At 43.4% G+C, this 22,961-nt stretch overlaps 1 protein-coding gene across 1 annotated transcript in view; it reads left to right on the top strand.

The window, feature by feature from the left end:
• SCML4 (sex comb on midleg like 4 (Drosophila)) overlaps positions 1–22,961 on the top strand; it is a 124,334-nt gene that overhangs the window by 95,763 nt on the left and 5,610 nt on the right. The window contains exon 6 of the mRNA XM_008073308.2: positions 11,782–12,072. Coding sequence (XP_008071499.1) covers positions 11,782–12,072 — 291 coding nt within the window. The remainder of the gene's footprint in view (positions 1–11,781; positions 12,073–22,961) is intronic.

Here is a 22,961-nt window from a genome sequence, read left to right as displayed (position 1 = left end):
GAAAGATCAGAAGTTGAGAGCCTAACAAATCACCTAAGGGAGCTGGAAAGAGAAGACTACCAAAACCCCAACTTTAGTAGAAGAATCCAAATCACCAAAATGCAAGCCCAAATACGGGACAAAGAAGACAAAAATATCATAGAAAACATCAACAAAACAAAAAGCTAGTTCTTTGAAATAATTAACAAGATTGATGGATCCCTAGTGAGAATGACCAAGAAAAAGAGAGAAAAAGTCCAAATAAACACATTCAGAAATACTAAAGATCAAATCACAACTACCACCGAAGAAATACAAAAGATTATCAGAGATAACTATGTACACTTGTATGGAAACAAGCTTGATAACCTAAATGAAATGGAGGACTTTCTGACATCACGCAACCTCCCCAGGTTGAAACAAGAAGACATTGAGACACTAAATAGGCCAATAATAACCCAGGAAATTGACTCTGTCATACAAAAACTATCTACTAAAAAAAGCCCTGGACCAGATGGCTTTCCAGCAGAATTCTACAAAACATACAAGGAGGAACTGACACCAATTCCAGGCGATTGAGAAAGATGGAACTCTCCCCAAATCATTTTATGAGACACAGAGAGGGAGACAGGGACAGACAGAGAGAGGCAGAGAGAACGGTTCAGAGATGAGAAAGCACAGTATCTAAGACTGGGATTTATGGTTCTTACTGCCTGAATAGGTATTACATGAGAATAATTTTGCAGATGGTGATATTGTTGCTTTTCAGGGCTTCATTTGGTTAGAGAATCCAAGTGAAATTCCATTTTGATTTTTAAAATAAAGTCAGTAGTCCAAGCTCACCTGACTGTAAATAGTTAAGCCTCGAGGCCTACGTGAGAGAACTGGCACTGGTCAGGTGTGTGTTTCGTTTGTGCACATGACCTCCTCTCCCTCTCTCTGCTGCTCTCGGGGACCTTCTCTTTCTCTCTCTGGCTCTCGTCTTCTCCTCCTGCCCCTCTTCTCCTTCCTGCCTCTCTCTTTGGAGGTTCTTTAAATACCAGGTGCTCACACCTGGCCTTCCAGGACTGCAGCAGGAATAGGTTGTACCACAGGGTGTTCTGGAAGCCAAAGAAACAGGAGCATTCTCTAACCCCACCTTAACCCCAGACCTCAGCAGGGGTGAGGGAGAGAGAGAGGAGTCCACACACTCTGGGCTCAGAACCCTGAAATTCTGTTCCTCATAAAGGGATGTTTAGACACGGTTCAGACTCAAATGGGCATCCCTTGAGGCTTGAATGAGCTTGGACTCTTCTAGAGTGTTCTTTGGCCTCAATCGTAGGCAGACTGTATACACTGTGGCTGGAGGGAGCCATGGTCCACAAACAGATTAGCAATGGCAAAAAGGGAACACAAGGTTCTCCTGAGCTCTTACGACACTAGACCCTGAAAATGTGGCAGATACAAGGGGGATCCCCCAAAAACCTGGAATTTATTTATAAAAAATTGTGTATTTGTTCTTACATGTTTAGACTTCAGGCTGGGCACGGCAGCTCACACCTGTAATCTCAGCATTTTGGGAGGCCGAGGTAAGAGGATTGTCTGAGCCCAAGAGTTCGAGACCAGCCTGGGCAACACAGCGAGATCTCGTCTCTACAATAAATCAAAACATTAGCTAGGTGTGGTGTTGAGGGCCTGTAGTCCCAGCTACTTGGAAGGCTGAGGTGGAAGGATTACCTGAATCTGGCAGGACGAGGCTACAGTAGTTGTGATTGTGCCACTGCACTCCAGCCTGGGCAACAGAAACTCCGACTAAATAAACTTCAGTCACTCTCAAAGTACTCTCCATTGAATGCAGTACACCTATGGAGATGCTTTTTCCACTGCTCAGAATAGTTTGGACTCATCCATTTTTATGCCTTTTAGTGCTTCTGCCATTTTTTTGTTTCACCTCTTCCACATGGGCAAACCATTTCCCTTCAAAGACTTTTTTTCTTTTTTTTTTTTTTTTTGAGTTGGAGTCTCACTCTGTCGCCCAGACTGGAGTGCAGTGGCCGCTCCCGGCCACCGCAACCTCAACCTGCTGGGCTCCGGCGATCTTTCCACTTCAGCCTTCCGAGTAGCCAGAATTACAGGTGTGTGCTACCACGCCCGGCTAATTTTTTGATTTTAGTGTAGAGATGAGGTCTCACCAAGTTGCCCAGGCGGGTCTCGATCCCGCGGGCTCAGGCAATCCACTCACCTCAGCCTCCCAAAGGCGCAGGATTACAGGCTGAGCCACCGAGCCCGGCTAAGACTTTTTTTTTTAATCTGGAGAAACAAACAAACAAAAATCTCTCAGGACAAGATTGGCTGAATAGGGAGGGTGGGTCACAGGGATCATGCTGTTGGTGGTCAAAAACTGAACACTCAGCACAGTGTGAACAGGTGTGTTGTCATGGTGGAAGAACCAATCACCTGTTTGCTACAACTCGGGGTGTTTCTCCTGCAAATTGTGACACACTTTCTCAAAACTTCCCATAAAAACTTGGTTGATGGTTTGATCTGGAGAAACACATACCAATGAACTACAAGGGGTCCACGCTCCAAAAAAGATAATTCCAGGATTTTGGCCCCCCCCCATAACTTTGAACATGCCATGTGTACATTTGTCTTTCTATTTAAGCATGCTTTTGTGGTTTTACAAGAGGCAGATGATTCCTTTTTTTCTAGAGAAAAGATCTAATGATTTACAAGTGACAATATTAGTCTCTTGGTTGATCACAGAGGTTATGGAAGTGCATACAAGCCTGCTTTGCTTAGCCTGCATTCTCCATAGCAATTAAATGGCATCACATGGAGGCTGGGTTAGATTCCCCCAGTTTATGAGAGGGACCGGGATGGTAGGACAACTTATTCCAGGGTGGCAGGACAGCTTATTCCAGAATTTGTAAGGATTCAGGAAATGACCATCAACATCTTCACCTGTTGCCGGGCTCGGCGGCTCAGCCTGTAATCCCGCGCCTTTGGGAGGCTGAGGTGAGTGAATTGCCTGAGCCTGTAGGTTCGAGACCCGCCTGGGCAGTGAGACCTCATCTCTACAATAAATCAAAAAATCAGCCGGGCGTGGTAGCGCACGCCTGTAGTTTCAGCTACTTGGAAGGCTGAGGCGGAAGGATCGCCGGAGCCCAGCAGGTCGAGGCTGCGGTGGCCGGGAGCGGCCACTGCACTCCAGTCTGGGTGACCGAGTGAGACTCCAACTCAAAAAAAAAAAAAACAATCTCCACCTGTCAGCCCTGCAGTTTGCCAGGAGTCTGTGTGGAAGAGTCAGATCCTCTAAAAAGTCCACCTAACACATGTGGTGTTCACTCATCAGTCAGCCACAAAACCGCTTGAAAAGTGAGATTCTCTCTCCAAATACAAATTGAGTCCTTTTTATAAAACCAACTTTAAATAGTGGGTTTAAGTAGCCAGCATATGTCACAGTCAAGTAAATACTAATAGAAGTTCTGCATACCTATATCTACCTACACGTTGGGTGACTTAACGATTCTGAATAGTATAAAGGGTAGGTATCAGCAGTCATCTTTTTGACTGAAACAAGAGGGAGTAGGGCTTGATGGAAGGAGGAACTTTTAGGCCATGAGATTTGAATGGCCTGTGAACGAGATTGTAAAGATCTTTTGGGGGAAGATTTTAAATAAGAGACTGATTATTTACGTTAGTTTCCTCTGTAGGCATCACCCTGCCTGAAGAGAGTGGTTGGGGCTAGCTCAATGCATTTTAAATATTAACTTCCCACCTTCACAATTTCTATTGTATCTGGTAACACCTACAGAACTGTTTTCTCCAGATGTTCCTTTATATGGATTCATTTCTTTGAACTTTAGCCTTTAGTCTCATTAAGCAGTGATATTGTGTCGATAAAATAATTGTTTGATATGCTAATTATATTTTTGTCAATGTACATGAAAATATATGACTGTAAAAATGACATTTACCTGTTATAGATTGAATTATATCCTTCAAAAAAATATATGAGCCAGGCTCGGTGGCTCAGCCTGTAATCCCGCGCCTTTGGGAGGCTGAGGTGAGTGGATTGCCTGAGCCCGCGGGTTCGAGACCCGCCTGGGCAGCGAGACCTCATCTCTACAATAAATCAAAACATCAGCTGGGCGTGGTAGCGCATGCCTGTAATTCCAGCTACTCGGAAGGCTGAGGTGGAAGGATCGCAGGAGCCCAGCAGGCGAGGCTGCGGTGGCCGGAAGTGGCCACTGCACTCCAGTCTGGGCGACAGAGTGAGACTCCAACTCAAAAAAAAAAAAAAAATATGATCAAATCCTAATCCCCGGTACCTGTGTATGGGACCTGATTTGGAAATAGGGTCTTTGCAGGTTAAGATGAGGTCACACTGAATTAGGGTGGACCCTAATCCCTTGATTGGTGACCTTAGAAGAAAAGGGGAATTTGGACACAGACACTGACACAGGGGGAAAGCACCAGGACAGAAGCAGAGACTGGAGAGATGTGTCTATAGCCAAGGACCTTTAAGGATCATTTCTTTTGAGTGTATACCTAGGAGTGTAATTGCTGGATTGTGTGGCCCTGGCAACACCTTGATTTCAAGCTTGGAGCCCCCAAGAACCATGAGAGAACAGTTATCTGTTGTTTTAAGCCACCTGACTCATGATAACTTGTGTACCCTAGGAAATGTATACACACACTTCTTTTCCACCAAAAGTTGTCCCTGTCCCACCAGTGGGGGGCGTTTATCACTTGGGGAAATGCCGGGCTGGATGTGAAGATCCTATTCCTTCCCACAGCTGTGTGATGATGGCCATCACTGCATCTGTCATTTTTTACACTCACTACGATGTAGAAAAGCCAAGAAGAGGCACTTTTAATCAGGTTGAAACAGATCCATTTAATCAATTCCTAAAGCCGCCATAGTGTGTTCATTCGAACATGCTGTTCCCTCACCGTCTCCTGGGGAGCCAGTCTGCAGTGGCATCTGGGGCTTGGTGACTTGTCTCAACGGCTGCCCTCCTGGGCAGGTGTTGCACTCCCTGGCATATCCTTTGTGGGGTAGAGGGTATTACTTGATGCTCTCTGAAGTCGGTCCTCCCTTCTAATTAATTCATTTGGATCACAGCCCAGAGGCTGACTTTTATTACCTTTGATGTCACCCATGGCCATCAGCAGTTTTTAAAGCAATCAAGTGCAAGTTCCCTTGTTCCCCATTCCCACACTTCGTCATAGGGGAACTTTCTTCCATATGTGCCTGTATTTTCCAACCATAGTGCAGACTGGCGAATTATGTGCATTCTCTAACTTAGGCCATCAGAATTATGTAGGCATATTTAATTTAGATTTACAATATTTGATAAACAGAATAAATGTTTTCATGAAATCTTTTTTGTGTTTATTGCAAATCTACATAAAGAATTTATATGTAAACCCTTTATAATATGAATTTTTATGCATCTTCTCTATAATAGCAGCCTTTCTGCTAACACTGACCCAAGCGTTTACTCAATAAATATTTATTGGACGGCTCCTCATCCCAAGCACCTTGTCAGATACTGCATGTAGCTTCCTTGGATATATCAAAGCACCTGCCATTTGGGACACAAGAAAGATTGGTCTCCCAGACTATGAGAATTTCCAAAAAAGGGAATGTAATGACAGCCTTGCTGCTCACTGGCTTTAAAATGATGCTGCCAGTATAGATACTCAATACATGTTAGTTTTCCTTTCTCCATTCAGGAAGCACGTAGTACACAGCTGTTACCAGGTCCCTTTTAGAATCTTCCTTCTGAGGTTTCTGACCCACAGGGCAGAGATGCAGGAGAGGCCATCAAGACAAAGGGGCGGAGTTCTAGGTTCCTGAAGACATAGCATAGCCCTTCATTGGCCACCAGCCTCGGGCACAGACCACAGGTACATACCCTTTGACTTCTCAGCTTCCTGGTGTCCTGGTGGCCAAAACAATGTGTGTCAAGCCTGATTGCATAAAAGTATAGAGAGGGTGTTTATAGCCTCCAGTCTGAAAAACACTGGGTGTCTGCCAATGGCTTTTTTTTTAACACCATTGTTAATATATAATTTATATATCATACAATTCATCCATGTAAAGGCACAATTCATTGGCTTTTAGTATATTCATAGATATGTATAACCATCATCATGGTATTGTAGAATATTTTCATCACCTCAGAAAAACCCACGTACCTTTTTCTTCCAACCCCAAGCCCTAAGCAACCATGAATCTGCTTTCTATTTCTATAGATTTGTTATCTTGGACTTTTTATAGAAATGAAATCATTTAATATGTGGTCTTTTGTGGCTGGCTTCTTTTACTTTGCATAATGTTTCAACTCATTCACACTGTAGCATATATCACTACTTCATTCCTTTTTGTGCTCAAATAATATTCCATTGTGTGGATATACCACTTTGAGGAAAAAAATTCATTCATCAGTTGATAGCCATTTGGATTGTTTTCACATTTTGGCTAATATGAATAATGCTGCTGAACACATTCATATACAAGTTTTTATGTGGCCATGTTTTCATTTCTTTTGAGTGTATACCTAGGAGTGTAATTGCTGGATTGTGTGGTCATTCTACTTTAAGCATTTCAGGAAGTGCCGAGCTGTTGTCCAAAGTGGTTACATCATTTTATATTCCCACCAGCAGTGTGTGAGAGTTCCAGCATCACCAGCACTTGTCTTTATCTGATGCTTTGATTATAACCATCCTAGTGGGTATGAAGGGGTGACTCACCATGGTTTTGATTTGATTTGACTTCTAATGTGGAGCATTTCTCATGTGTTTAGTTGCCATTTGTATATCTTTTCTGGAGAAATTTTCATTCAAGTCATTTGTCCATTTTAAAATCAGGTTGTCTTTTTATTATTGAGTTGTAATAATTCTTAATGTAGTCTAGACCTAAGTCTCTTATCAAGTGCATGATTTGCAGATATTTTCCCCTAATATATGAGTCATCTTTTCACTTTTGGATGGTGTCCTTTGAACACCAGAGTTTTAATTTTTGATGAAGTTCAATCTATCTATTCTGTTGTTGTTGCTTGTGCTTCTGGTGTCAAATCGAAGCATACTTTGCCAAATCCAAGGTCATGATGCTTGATATACAAGGGGGAACCCCTAAAACCCAGAATTTATTTATTAAAAATTGTGTATTTATTCTTACGTTTAAACTTCAGTCACCTTCAAAGTATTCTTTGGTTGAAGCAATACACCTAGTGAGATGCTTTTTCTACTGCTCAAAACGGTTTTTGAACTCGTTCATTTTGATGCCTCTTAATGCTTCTGGTTTTTGCTTCACCTCTTCCACCACTGCAAAAATTTCCCTTTGAGGATTTTTTTCATCTGGGGAAACAACAACAACAAAAAGTCACCCAGGGCAAGATCAGATGAATAGGGAGGGTGGAGCATGTGGGAGTCATGTTGATTTTGGTCAAAAGCTGCTGAACACTCAGCACATGTAGACAGATACATTGTCATGGTGGCACTCTGCACGATGTAGACAGATACATTGTCATGGTGGAAGAACCAGTCACTTGTTTGCCACAACTTGGGACGTTTCTTCTGCAGCACAGCCTCTCGCAACAATGCTAGCTGGTCCACTAGAAGTGTTCCTAGAACACTTACCTAGCAGGGGGAGCCTGTATTAAAAGGGGCCAAGCCTCCAAAAAATGAATCCAGGTTTCTAGGGGATTCCCTCGTATATGTATTTCCTTCTAAGAGTTTTACAGTTTTTTGTTCTACATTTTGATTCATTTTTGTATATGGTGTGAGCAAGGGTGTAGCGTCATTGTTTTGCAAATGGATATCCAGCTGTCCCAGCACCATTTGTTGAAAAGACCATTCTTTCCCTCATCAAATGGTCCTGGCACCCTTGATGAAAATCAGTTGAACACAGGCAAATGAGTTTATTTCTGGACTCTGAATTCGATTCCATTGATCTATGTCTATCCATATGTGAGTACCAGTCTTTTTTTTCCTCTCCAATAACATTGGTTTTATTTATTTAAACAATTTTTAATTGATGCATTATAGATGTACATGGTTTTGGGGCACATGTGATAATTTGATAGTTTTTTGCAATTTGTAAAGATCAAATCAGTGTACTTGGGGTAGCCATCACCTTAAATATGTGTCTTTTCTTTATGCTAGAATCATTTGAATCATTATTTTCTAGCTATTCAAAAAGTACACTAGACTGTTGTAAACTCTAGTCACCCTACTGATCTATCAGACACTAGGTCTTATTTCTTCTAACAAACTGTATATTTATACCCATTAACCAATGTCTCTTCATCCCCCTCACCAGATCCCTACCCTCCCTGGCTTCTGGTAACCACCCATCTGCTCTGTCTTCATGAGATCCACGTTTTTAGCTCTCACAAGTAAACAAGAACATACAATATTTGTCTTTCTGAGTCTGGTTTATTTCACTTTACATAAAGACCTCTCACATCATCTTAATTACCAATGCTTTGTGGTAAATTTTGAGATCAGAAAGTGTGAGCCCTCTACTTTATTCTTTTTTAACATGATTGTTTTGGCTATTCTGTGTCCCTTGCAATTCCATATGAGTTTTAGAATCGGCTTGTTAATTTCTAGAAAGATATCAATCAAGATTCTGACGGGGGTTGTGTTGAATCTGTAGGTACATTTGTGGAATATTGTTATTTTAACAATAAGTCTGCTGATCTATGAGCTTTCAACAATGTTTTGTAGCATTCAGACTATAAATTTGAATTTCTTTTGTGTATTTTATTCTCTTTAATACTATTATAAATGGAATTTTTTCGCTTATTTTCTTGGCAAGTGTATAGAAATACAATTAATTTTTGCATATTGATGTTGTATCCTGCAACCTTGCTCAACTACTTTTTTTTAAAAAAATGTTTTAAATTTTGTGTAGAGAGATGAGATCTCACTATGTGGCCCAGGCTATTCTCAAACTCCTGACCTCAAGTGATCCTCCCTCCTTGGCCTCCCATAGTACAGGGATTACAGACATGAGCCACTGCACCCTGCCCCTTGCTGAACTTAATTCCAACAGTTTTAAAAGTAAATTCCTTAGGATTTTGCACATATAAGTGATGGTTTTACTTCTTCCTTCCCAATCTAGATGCCTTTCTTTCTTTTTCTTATCTAATTGCCGTGGCAGAAACCCTTAGTACAATGTTAACGGAAGTAGCTGGAGTGGATATTTATCTTGCTCCTGATTTTAAGGGGACAGCATCCAGTCTTTCATCATGAACTATGATGTTAGTTGTAGGATTTTTGCAGATACATTGTATCAACTTGAGGAAATTCTCTTCTATTCCTAGTTCGTTGAGTGATTTTATCACAAAAGGATGTTGGATTTTATTAAATATTTTCTGCATCTATTGAGTTGTTTACATGATTTTTAAAATCCTATTGATATGGCGTATTTTATTAATTGATTTTCAAATGTTAAATCAACCTTGCATTCCTAGGATAAATCTACTTGGTCATGGTGCATATGTCTTTTTACATGTTGCTGGATTCAATTTTGTCAGTATTTTGTTGAGGATTTCTGCATTCATGTAAATAAGAGATACTGATCTGTAGTTTTCTCATGATGTGTATGTCTGGTTTGATATCAGGGTAATATATATCAATTGTTAAGTGCTTCTGTTTCTTCTATTTTTTTGATAATTTGTAAAGATTTTATTTTTCCTTTAAGTGTTTGGTATAATTCATCTGGGCTTGAGCTTTCTTTTTGGGTAGTTTTAAAATTACTAACTCAATCTCTACTTGTTATAGATCTACTCAGACTATTTCTCCTTTAGTCAGTTTTAGTAGTTTGTCTTTTATATCTAAGTTATCTAATTTACCTCATACAATTGTTTATAGTACAGATGGTTCCCAACTTAAGATAATTTGACTTAGGGTTTCTCATCTTTACAATGGTGTGAAAGTGATACACATTCCATAGAAACAGTACTTCGAGTACCCATGCTACAACTCCTTTTTTTACTTTTAATACACTATTCAATAAATTACATATTCAAAACTTTTTTTTATAAAATAAGCTTTGTTAGATTATTGCCCAGCTGTAGGCCAATGTAAGGGTTCTGAGCATGTTTAGGGTAGGCTACTCTAAGCTATGATGCTTAGTAGGTTGAGTATAGTAAATGTATTTTGACCTACAGTCTCTTTAACTTATGATGAATTTATTGGGATGTCATCCCACTATAAATCAAAGAGCATGTGTATTCTTTTTATTTCTGTAAGATCAATAGTAATGGCTCCTCTTTCATTCCTGTCTGTAGTAATTTAGTCTTCTATCTCTTTCTCCTTCCTTATTTTTTTTAATCTAGCTAGAGATTTGTCAATTTGATTGATCTTTTCAAAGAACCAGCTTTTGGTTTCACTGATTTTATCTGTTGTTTTTCTATTCTCTATTAAATTAATTTCAGTTGAAATCTTTATTTTCTCCCTTCTGCTTGCTTTAAGTTTAATTTGTTCTTTTGTTCCCCCTGCTGTCTTAATGTGGAAGATTAGGTTATTAATGTGAGGTCTTTCTTCCTTTTTAATATAAGTATTTACGATGATAAATTTACCTCTAAGCTCTGCTTTAGCTGCATCTCATCTGCAGTGACTTTTGTTCCCAGGCACTCTCCAGGTCCATTCTGAACTGTGAGAAGATCTGTTAGCTCCTCTAATAAAATCAAGTCTTAATCTTCAATGCCTACATTGTGGAAGCAATCCATTCGCAAAGAAGACATCGGGATCTTGTGACCTAAATGTGTCTTCCATTGCCAATCTTGGCGGATTGCTTTCTGTTACTGATTGCATTTTTTTTAAGACTTCCAAGATCTGTTTTGATGGTGTCTAATATACAGATAATTATTGATGGTGCTAGATAGACATGATCTTGTCTGGAGTAGGAGGGACTAGAATAGTTTCCTTCTTTTCTCTGTCCTCATAATTCCTCTGGATTTTGTCCAAAATAATAAACATAAAAACAAAACAAAACAAAAAACTTCATCTGGCCACAGGTGTGGCTCACAGAAAGAGTGCAACAGGCTCATGGTTGAGCCTTAAAAGTGTAGAAAGTCCTGATTTACTTGGGGTGGGGGGTACTGATAATGCAGTTGCCTGAAGAGTCTGCTGACTCTTCAGGTCCTTGACTCCCTCTGTGCTTTATATTCCCTCTTTTGCTCTCACGTAAAGGGTCTGGGGTGGACCATGGAACTGTCCAGATCAGCACGTGTGTCCCTGGTTGTTAGCTGTGCTGGAAGAGTGGCTGTCCTCATGGGTATCGGGACTAAAAGTGGGAGGGAAAGCACCGTGGCACCTGTGCCTCTGTCCCGGCTAGAGCAGTTTCACCTGACTCTGGGACATTGTGGCACCTGTTTGATCTCTCCAAGGAGTCCTGGGCCAGGTGAGGGAGGCAGAGATGGTGGGTGAGAGAGGAAAGAGGAAAGAGATTCTGATAAGCCAGCAGAGATCGCCAAAAGGGCGGAGCCATAGAGGGAGAAAGACTTGGATTTGGATTTTATTTCTAAGTCATCGGTAGCCAAGATCAGTACATTTTCCTCTAAACATGGAGGGGAACACCTTCCAATTCCTACTAAAATATGCTTTCATTGGGAGATGTCTCGGTCAGCCGACAGGTGTGCTATTTGGAATCATGCTGGGGGGTTCATCTCCCCTCATCTCCATCCTCACACATTGTAACGACTGTGCTGCCAGGGTGGGGTTTGCCAAGATGGAGGGTCAGGTAGCTTCCCGAACTGCTCTCTGATCTCTGCTTCTCTGAACTGCCTTCTTGTTCAGCCAAGACAGTGACCATCGAAGAGTGCCTGGTGAACCCTGCGGGCATGAACCCCTACGGCGTGGACCCCTCCACCTCTGCCTTTAGCCACAGGGGCTCCTTGTCCCCTTCCTCTTCACAATACTGCAAGAGACAGAACTCTGGAGATGGCCACATTGGGGGAGGCCCTGCCCCCACCCCTGGTGGTCCCCGCAGCGGCCCCATATCCTCTGGAGGCCCCTCGGCAGCTGGACTGAGACCCCCAACCTCCAGCCCCAAGAGAAATGGGACTTCTCTGGAAGGAAACAGATGTGGTAATGTAATGCATGCATCAGCTTCCTGCTGACTTCACTTCCCCTGCCGTTGTCCTGGGAATGTAGCCAGCAGGGGAGGGAGGTGTGGCTGTTTAAACCTGGGCCTGATGGGGAATTCGAAGTTTCTAGAAGCCCCTTCATGTATTCTTGAGGTTCTCAAAAATAAGTCAATCTCAACCTTTGACCAAAAGCAGAGAAAATAATGTCCAGGATAGGTTAGGCCATAGGAATAGGTAGACTCCAATATGTACAAGGAAATGTACCATAGAGATTCTTGTTCAAGAGCCCAAGGCAGCTGTTCCTAGTAGATGAGTGCATCTCAATTTAGGGACCCAGGCTCTGTCATCCCCTACAGCCTCCATTCCCCGTGCATCCCTGGAATGTGTAGTGATACATGTCACATCCACAAACATCCCCTTGGCAAGAACTGACCGTTTTGGCACACTTAATTGTAAGGAAGTTCAGGAGGCCAGCTCTGTGCCCAGAAAAAAGAAGAGCCAGATTTGGGTAAAGAATTGTCTCTTGCATAATGGGTGACACTTGCAAGATACAAATACGTTGGCAGAAGCAGAGTTAAGCAAAATTCCCACAATGCTCATTGTCAAGCCATGTCTGTTGCACCCTCTGAAGAAAAGCTTGTTGGAATGCAATCTGAGAAAGTGCTTGGAGGGATATACAGAGGGGACCCAAAAAAAAACCCAGAATTATCTTTTGAAGGGTGGGCTCCTTGTAGTACAGGCTTCCCTGCTAAGGTAAGTATTCCAGGAACCCATCAGCATCATTGTAGCTAGCACTGTTTTGTTTTTGTGTGTGTGTGTCAAATAAGTGACTGGTTCTTTCACCATGACAACTCACCTGCTCACACTATGCTGAGTGTTCAGCAGTTTGGGACCAAATTTGGCACGCCCTCTGTGTCCCACCCTCCCTATTCACTCCATCTCATCCTAAGTGACTCCTCCATCCCATGAAAACAAATCCTCAAAGGGAAATGTGGAAGTGGTGAAACAAAAAATGACAGAAGTACTAAAAGGCATCAACATTGACAAGTTCAAAGACTGTTTTGAGCAGTGGAAAAAGCATCTCCATAGGTGTATTGCATCAAATGGAGAGTACTTTGAAGGTGACTGAAGTTTAAACATGTAAACATAAATGCACAACTTTTTGTCCCCCCCCCCGACCCCACCCCGTAGGATTATAAGAATAGTTTGGCGGCCATTCTGACTGATGTTTTTTTTTTGTTTTTGTTTTTGCTTTTTTTCACAGTTCAAAATCTTTTAATTCTACTAATCCCAGTCTTCTAAAGGAACCACAATTAGCAGTCTGTATCTATTTTCCTGACTGATGTTTTTAACAACTATTTTCAAACTTCAGTATTTTGTTCATGAATAGAGGCCATAAAGCATACTCACGTGAACTCAAGCTCGACAGACTTTGTGTGTGTGTGATCTTTTGTGAGTCTTAACTTCTCTGTGCCTCAGTTTCCTCACCTATAAAATTGGGATAATAATAATAGCAGCACCTGCCTCGTGGGATTGTTAAGAGGATTAAATAAGTTCATATGTGTATGTAGTATAAGGCCTAGGACCTAGTAAGAGGTCAGTAAATGTTAGTAGTTACAGAGCAGGTCATTTTAGGGCATCCCTCAACAGATCATAGTCCATTACCTCCACAGCTAGGAATCAATAGAGAAAGGATGCCCCAGGCCAAGGAGTCCTTACCTTGTCACTCTGTAGCCCAGGAATGGGCTGGCTTTGCCTTCTTTGGCAAGCCACGTTTCTCCCCTGAGTCTGGGATCCCTCCACCAGTAGTCCCCCCAAACCACACACAGGAGCTGTTTTGTATGATCCGAGACCCTCTACACACTCCCTTCAAAGTCCCTCCCCCATCCCAGCTGAGCACAGCCCCAACAGGCCTCCCCTGGATGAGGATGGAGAGGTGAGCAGGTTCCCTGAAGGGGAGGTAGCGCTGAGCGCTCAGCCAGGGTAGTTCTTGCCAGATGTAGCTGCGCCTTGCAGACTACCCCCAACATTGTCATACAGGGCCATCGGCCAGGCAGATTTAAGTGGGCAGAGCCCCATTTTCCAGAGGAGAGAGACATTGTTCCATGTGATTTCTATCTTTTTTTTTTTTTTTTTGAGTTGGAGTCTCACTCTGTCGCCCAGACTGGAGTGCAGTGGCCGCTCCCGGCCACTGCAGCCTCAACCTGCTGGGCTCCGGCGATCCTTCCGCCTCAGCCTTCCAAGTAGCTGGAACTACAGGCGCGCGCTACCACGCCCGGCTAATTTTTGATTTATTGTAGAGATGAGGTCTCGCCAAGTTGCCTAGGCAGGTCTCAAATCCACGGGCTCAGGCAATCCACTCACCTCAGCCTCCCAAAGGCACGGGATTACAGGCTGACTCACCGAGCCCGGCTCCATGTGATTTCTAAGAACAAGAGAAAGGGACAAGACCTGGCACAAACCAACGTCTTAAAGTAGCCAAGGGGGCAGCATTAATTTTGTAGGTTTGTCTCCAGAGTTAATGTAGTATCTGGCATGTGGTCAATCTTCAGTAAACATTCATTATGTCTGTGCCCTCAAGGTGTCCCCTTGTCAAAATTCTCATCCTGGTGTCCCTCTGCCCTTTAAATATCTCTTTCTCTCACCTTCTTCTCAACCTAGTTCACATTTTCTCCAGCTGGTGATCCCAGGACACCACACTGAATGAATGAACTCATCATCCCAAGAGTGTTGACACTTTTAAAAAAGAGATATATAATGTCCACTCATGTGGGTGAAATCTCAGGCCCATGTCTTCAAAAGCAGGATTTTAAGCAGTAGGAGGGAGGCAAACTGGGTTGGAAAGACCTCCTATCATTCATTCAAGAATTGTCTGTCCTGTCTCAGTCCATCTGGTGACTCTGACTTAGGGGAATCCAGGGTTCTTCAAAGGGTCATTGTCCCCTGAGTCCCTCACTGCTTCTTTCCAGCTGGAAGAGGTTTCCAATTCCGCTTACATGTTATTGGCCAGGATTTAGTCACATGGCCACTTGCTGCAAGAGGACTGGAAAATGTGGTTTCATTTCTTTTTCTTTCTCCTTTTGTTTAAAATTTATTATTATTATTATTATATAGCGATGAGGTCTCACTGTGTTGCCCAGGCTAGTCTCATACTCCTGGGCTCAAGTGAGCCTCCTGCCTCAGCCTCCCAAAATGCGAAAATTATAGGTGTGAGCCACCGTGCTTGGCTGAACTGTGGATTTAATTCAAGGCAACCATGATTCCAGATGGAAACAAGGGATTTAATACAAAGGAATAAATGGGGGAAAAATTGAGGAGGCAACTGGAAGTCTCAGACACATCTCCTAATGAAAATATTCACACCTTCCTCCCTTCTTTTTCCCTGTCATGGCACTTTGTTTCCTTGCCTCTAGTAGTTCCTCTATCCCAGCCTGTAGAAGGGCCCAGACTCTCAACTTCATGAGGTTTCTCACTCATATTTGAATCCCCCATAGCCCCAGCAAAGAAGGGCTTGCTTGAGGCCTGTATGAAACTGTCATTTATGGAGCACCTACTATGGGCCAGACACTTTCCGCGCATCATATATGATTACTAGTTATATGTTTATAATTTATTATTTAAAAGAAGGTAGTATTAACCTGGATGGAACTAGAGTCTATAATACTGAGTGACCTCTCACAGAAACAAAGATCCGAGTATCACATGTTCTCACTCATATAATGGACCTTGAACATCCAATGTAATACTATAAGAAAATGACTGACAGTACTGGGAAACTATGGGGGGGATGGGATTAACAGTAGCAAATATCTGTCTGGGGATAGGGAAACACCTCTTATCAACAACAGGGTGCCTGAATGAAACGTAATTGTACACCTAACCCTTAACTGTACCCCACAAAACCATAATAAAAAATATTGATAAAAAAAAGAAGGTAGTATTATATCCAATTTAAAGATAAAGAAAGTGAAGATCAAGAGAAGGTAAATGAGGACGGGTGCAGTGGCTCGCACCTGTAAACCCAGCACTTTGGGGGACTGAGGCAAGAGGATTGTTTGAGCCCAGGAGTTGGAGACCAGCCTGGGCAGCATAGTGAGATTCTGTATCTACCAAAAAAAATTCAAAAATTAACTAGGGGTGGTGGTGTACGCCTGTAGTCCCAGCTACTCAAAAAAAAAAAAAAAAAAAAAGAGAGAGAGAGAGAAAGAAGGTAAATCAATAGTTGAGCCAGGATTTGACTTCAAGCTGCCCCAAAGCCTGTATCTTTCAAAACTTCCCCAGGAATTTTCCAACCATGTTTAATGGGTGTCCATGGGTCTCTCTGAAGTTCTAGGAGATGGGGGAGAAGGGACAAGAACAGACTGGACTCTAGGCCCCCTGCCTCTCTCAAACCAGGGCCTCTTCACATCTGCAGAGTGGGGCTCTACGTGTGCTTGGCTTAAACACAATTTGCACAACCAAAAAATGTTTGGAAACCATGGATAGAAGCCATGCTGGTTGAGTGGCAGTATATTCAAGTGGGAGAGAAAACCACTAGCCCCCTCGTTCATTTCTCACCTAGCCTGGTGCCTTCTGTGGGCTCTCTGGAAGGCTACACCCCCCACCCCCCCCACACACACAGCCCCACCCTGCCACCCAAAGGACAGTTCAGTATCGCTCTAACATTGCATCCCAAGTAAAAGCAGCTGTCATCAAGAAACCATGCCTCTTTAAGCGAGTGTGACCCAAGTCATAAATCCTGGAAGAGATATAGAAATGGAATTTCCCCCTCTGGCGCTCATCAAAATGGCTCAAAACCACAGAATCCAGAAAACTGCATGAGGTTGCAGGCGGCGGGTAGGGATCTATGACATGGCAAACTTCTCAGCCTTCTCTCCCTGGCGATACTTGCCCTTGACCTCTGGCAATCTTGCTACATCATGCCTGTCTCGGCTGCCAGTGGGTTCCTGCAGGATGTGTGCACAGGGCATATTTCCCTAGTGTTTGCTGATGCTCTGGTGAAAGTTTGAGAGCTCTTCCTTGTCTCTCATCCAAGATACAATCACCAAGAGCCATAAAGAGGTTTTGGATAACAAAAGCTTCCTGACTTTTGCGTTTAACAGGACATGCCAGAGAATTCCCAACCACAACTAGGTCCAAGAAACAAAGTGAATTCCAACCCGAATGCTGCCTGTGGGCTGGGTTTTGCTTGACAGGGTATGGCATCAGAGACTATTCAGTTAGGAAAAGAAAAATGAGAACAACATTCCATGTGAGCGGGTGGACGGGCAAGGGCACGCATGGCGAGAGCTGATTTACTGGGGAGAGAAAAAGTTGGTACAGGACATAGAGGGAAATCACTCCAGAAGCTTTGGGATTCGAGTCACGCAGACTGGGCTTTTCTCTGTAGTGCTTGTAAACCAGACAATTCCAAACAGAGAAGTGAGCTGAGGGCCGTGGGATTTAGGAAGACAAATCTGCTGGGCATTTAGGGAATGACATCACCGTCACTATCATAGCAACTACCTAAGATTAATTCTGACTGTTTAATGCTTTACAATCTTATGCCATTCAATCCTTGCCACAGCCCAATGAGGCGAGTGTTTTATTGTTGTCGGGTTTTGTTTGTTTATTTGTTTGCTGCTGAGCCGAAGTCTCATCTGTTGTCCAGGCTGGAGTGCAGTGGCACGATCATGGCAACCATAGCCTCAACCAGCTGGGGTCAGGCGATCCTTCCACCTCAGCCTCCCGAGTAGCTGGGGTTATAGGCATGTGACACCACACCCAGCTGATTTTTGGATTTATTGTAGAGACAAGGTCTTGCCAAGTTGCCCTGGCTGGTCTTGAGCCTATGGACTCAGACAATTCTCTCACCTCGGCTTTCCTAAGTGCTAGGATTACAGGCAGGAGCCACTGCGCCAAGTCAAGCAAGTGTTTTGGGTTTTTTTATGTGAGGCATCTAAGACCCAGAGAGGTTTTGGTGAGCCCCGGTCAGCAGATACTTCCTGAGCACGGTGTGCTGGGGGCTCAGCTCAGGTCTGAGGCTGGAGCTCTGAACTGGACAGCTGTGGGCCCTGTTCTCTGAGCGTGTGCATCCCAGAGAGACACACACGAACACATGATTGCACAAATGTATAACAGCTACCACTATTGCTGCAAAGAAGCAGTGTGGATAAAACGAGTGACTCAGAAGGGGAGGGGATCATGGAGTCTCCTCTTAGGAGTCAGGAAAGGTTTCCCAGAGAAATGACAGTTAAGCCGGCTAGAATGAGCAGGGAGAGATGGCCAGGGAAGAGGAGTAGCGGGGAGAGGTGGCGGGAAGGTTCCTGGCAGAGGAGGTCTCAGTGTCTGCTGGTGGCCCAGGAGACCAGCTGAGCTGGGCTTGACCTCAAGATAAGTCTCTCCTTATCTACAGAAGAGTCCCCACCTCTCACCCAGGCAGGTCAACTGGGCTTGACACATCAAAATAAAAGCCTGATTAAAATCTAAGAGTTGACTCTGTCACCTTGTGGTGTCCTGAACACTCTAGAATAGAAATAATAAAAAAAAAACACTGGTTCAACCCACCTGATCTTGCCTCAGCTATGGGCTAGCCTGAGCACCTCACATACTCTACATAGCTATGTTTCTAGGAAGGATACATTCTAGGGGAACCAAGTCACCTGAAGATGCTGAGAACAAATTGACTCTCCCCGTTCCTTTTTTCTTTCTCTTACTTACCCAGTCCTTCCCCACCCAGCTCCTGCTGCCAGAGATCAGGATAGCCTTAGGCAGCCTCAGGACAGAGAGGGGTTCCTGTTGGAGATAATAGCCTTCCCTTGAGCTACTTCCTGTCAAGCCACAGCCCTGAATCACATTCAGCTGATTCTTAAAATACTCCTAAGAAACAACAAATGATATTCACAATTTATACTTTTTTTTTTTTTTTGAGTTGAAGTCTTTGTCACCCAGGCTGGAGCACAGTGCCACAATCATGACTTACCGCAGCCTCGACTTCTGGGCTCAGGCGAGCCTCCTGCCTCAGCCTCCCAAGTAGCTGGGGACAATTTTTATTTTATGCCTGACTAATTTTTTTCTTTTCTTTCTTTTTTCCTTCTTCTTTTTCTTTTTTTTTTTAGAGACAAGCTCTTGCTATGTTGCTTAGGCTGGTCTCAAACTCTTGGGCTCAAGGGATCCTCCCACCTTGGCCTCCCAAAGTGCTGGGATTATAGGCGTGAGCCACCACGACGCCCGGCCACAACTTATAGCTGAGGACAATGAGGCCTACAGAACATGATCAGAGTCAGAAAGCGACTAGAAGCCTGGCTGTGGCTCTTGAGTTCATGTGTTTTGCACGTGGATACACTGATGAGGCGACACCCTTCGTGTGAGCATTCTGCGGTGCAAAGGGATCTCAGAGCATCATAGGGGGCGGGGCCTTGGAGATCACACAAAACATCCTTATTTCACAACAGAGAAACACAGAGGTGATCGCATAGCTGGTAGGTGTTAGGCATTTCTGACTCCCAGCTCATTGCTCATTCCACTCTTTCACGTGACTCCACTGCCAGCCAAAAAGCTTCTCCTAAATTATGAATGAGCAAAAGGAAATTATGTCTGCACGCATGTGCTCGTGGGTATGTGAAAGACAGAGACAGGTTCAGACAGTGGTGCAAGTACTTGTGCTGTGAAAATGTCCCTGGTTGCTTTTAAACACTGACTCATAGTCACTCTATTTCTGGTACATGTGAGTTCAACTTTAGAAACAACCACCACCACATTTAATGACACATCCATTCATAACTGGGTTTCGCTTTTCACATGTCTCTGGCAGCCCCCAGGGAATGACACAACCAAGCACAGAGATCTTGCTGGAGAAGCCTGCCTTCTCACAAAGGTGTCTGGCCAGCACTTGGCATACTCTGCTTGCTTAGAAGCAAGACTTTTTCACATCCATCATGTCTTACCATTGACCTATCACATCTGCCTGCCCTGGCTGCATCAGGCTGGACCCATCTGTCTTCCTGTCACCTTTTCTGCAGCTGGAGGGGGTGTGGCCAGGTTATTTATTATCTTTGTGAGCTCTGCAGGCCTGCTGTTGGAAAGTTCCATTTTGTTTTCTTCTAGCGCTAGTTTATGTGCTTTGGATCAGGAGCAGCTCCTGAGGGGTGACTTGGGCTTCCTGCCACCCTCTGTCTTGTATGACTAAGAGGTCCCCTCAGAGCCACTCCTGAACCAGGACCCCTGGCTGCTGCTCCATCCTGCAAAATGAAAAGTGCCCTCAGCAAACATCAGGTACCAGGAACGGAGCCCGCTTTGCCAACTCCCTGTCTCTTTCCCTCCACAGTGATCACCTCGAGATCCTCCTCCCTGAAGACACACCAGCCCCTTGGCTCAGCCCCAACGACTGTGGCCGAGGGGAAAGTATGTCCCTGACTTTGCTCAGAGGACCTTAGTCTCTCTCGGATGAGCCTATTAATTGGTCTGTTTTTCCCCCACTTCCTGTCAAATGCAGGAAATTAGATTTGACCTCTGCTCTGATCACTCTAAAATTATTCTTGGCACTAGAGACTTCCAGCCTTTGTAATCAGAGCATCTATTATCACCGTGATTAACGCCGATGTTCTGATGGGGCGAGCTCCATCAAAGGCAAAAGCGATTTCCGTGATTCCCCGTCCCCATGTTGAGTGCAGATGTCTTTAAATAGAGTGAAATCATCTTTAATAAGCATGCATCAGCGTTCAGATGGCTCTGGGGGGCATTAGCAGATTCCCAGCAAAATACCCTGTGCCAAACCACCTTATGGACCCTTTCAGGCCCCACAGGGAAGAGGCAGGGAAAACTTCAAAGTCAGCCCAATTCGCAACCAAACCATTATGTATTTAGGAGACTCGGAAATGTGATGCTGTGTTTTTCTCAGCACTAATGGGACACCATGCACGTCTCAGGCACATTAAAAGGAAGAGGGAGACAGAGACAGCAGAAAGCCACTGCACTCCGAGATAGAAGAGACACTCAAATGAAGGCCTCTCGGCTTCTAATTCTAAAGAGGAATTGACTTGGGTCACACATAAATTATATAATATAGTTAGTGGCTATACATAACAAGACTTCTTTTTTAAAAATATTCTTTTATAAAATTTAGAAAAATGAGAACAATATAAAACTAGTGGAAAATTTGACCATGTTTAGAATTACTCTGCAGGGAAGCTGCTGCATGGTTTGGAGCCTCGACTTTTTTTCCAGGCATAAAATAAGATTGAGGATTACCCATACAAGGCTTTTGGATCCGTTACCTGGACTGTTTGCAAAGCATATGGGTTCATTTCACATGTATAGAGCCCATATTTACAAATACAGTCATGCATCGCTCAATGACAGGGATATGTTCTAAGAAATGTGTTGCTAGGCGATTCAGCCTGTGAAATCAGAGTGTATTTACACATACCTGGATGGTCTAGTCTCTTACACTTAGGCTATGTGGTCTAGCCCAGGCATGTCCAACCCACGGCCCGTGGACTAACCCAGGACAGCTAGTCATCTTTTGACATCATATGTTTTTTTAGCATTTATTTTCTTCATGACCCATGCATAGTTCCATTTTTGAAGTTCACAATCACATCTTATTAATGATATCACTTTTTGGCAGCACATAGATCTGTGAGCAGCTGTTTTCAATCATGAAGCACACGGAGAGCAAGATTCGAACACACATTTCTGACGAGCACCTTGAGAGCATACTCAGAATTACCACCACCGCTTCCATGGAACCAGACATGGAATTAGTTTTACAAAAACAAGGTCAAATTTTCCACTAGTTTTATATTGTTCTCATTTTTCTAAATTTTATAAAAGAATATTTTTAAAAAAGAAGTCTTGTTATGTATAGCCACTAACTATATTATATAATTTATGTGTGACCCAAGTCAATTCCTCTTTATTTGATGTGGCCCAGGGAAGCCAAAAGGTTGGGCACCCTGGTCTAGCCTGTTGCTCCTAGACTATAAACCTGTACACCATGTTACTGTACTCAATACTGTAGGAAATTGTAATGCATATCACTAGGGGATAAGAATTTTTCAGCTCCATTAGAATCTATGGGGCCACTGTTGTATATATGTGGTCCATTGTTGACTGAAAAGCCACTGCGCGACACATGACTATATACGAGGGAGAACCCCAAAAACCCCGGAATTTACTTTTAAAAATTGTGTACTTTATGTTCAAACTTTAGCCACCTTCAAAGTACTCTTCAGTTGATGCAAAATACCTATTAAGACACTTTTTCCACTACACTTTTTGAACTGGTCCATTTTGATGCCTTTTAGTGTTTCTGCCGTCTTTGGTTTCACCTCTTCCACAATGGCAAAATGTTTCCCCTTCAGGACATTTTCATCCAGGAAACCAAAGAATGTTGCTCAGGGCAAGATTAGTTGAATAGGGAGAGTAGGGCATGGGGGTCATGCTGTTTCTGGTGAAAAATTGGACACACGGTGAGGTGTAGGCTGGTGCATTGTCATGGTGGAAGAACCAGTCACCTGTTTGCCACAACTCAGGACATTTCTTCCGCAAATCATGATGCATTTTTCTCAAAACTTCCAGATAAAAACTTTGGTGTCTGTTTGATCTGGAGGAACAAATTCCGAGTGTACTACTAAAAGGGTCCCACCCTCTAAAAGATGATTCCTGGTTTTTTGGGGTCACCCCTCATATCTACTCAGAGTCATGGAGGAGTCAATAATTATAACCCCTGTAATTACATCACCTTTGTCATTTTTTTTTTTTTTTTGAGTTGGAGTCTCACTCTGTCACCCAGACTGGAGTGCAATGGCCGCTCCCAGCCACGGCAGCCTCGACCTGTTGGGCTCCGGTGATCCTTCCGCCTCAGCCTTCCAAGTAGCTGGAACTACATGCGCGCACTACCACGCCCGG

This window comes from Carlito syrichta, unplaced genomic scaffold (genome assembly GCF_000164805.1).
Source record: "Carlito syrichta isolate Samal-C Ts95f unplaced genomic scaffold, Tarsius_syrichta-2.0.1 Scaffold315818, whole genome shotgun sequence".
Lineage (NCBI taxonomy): Eukaryota > Metazoa > Chordata > Mammalia > Primates > Tarsiidae > Carlito > Carlito syrichta.
This window is presented reverse-complemented; position numbering and strand designations above follow the sequence as displayed.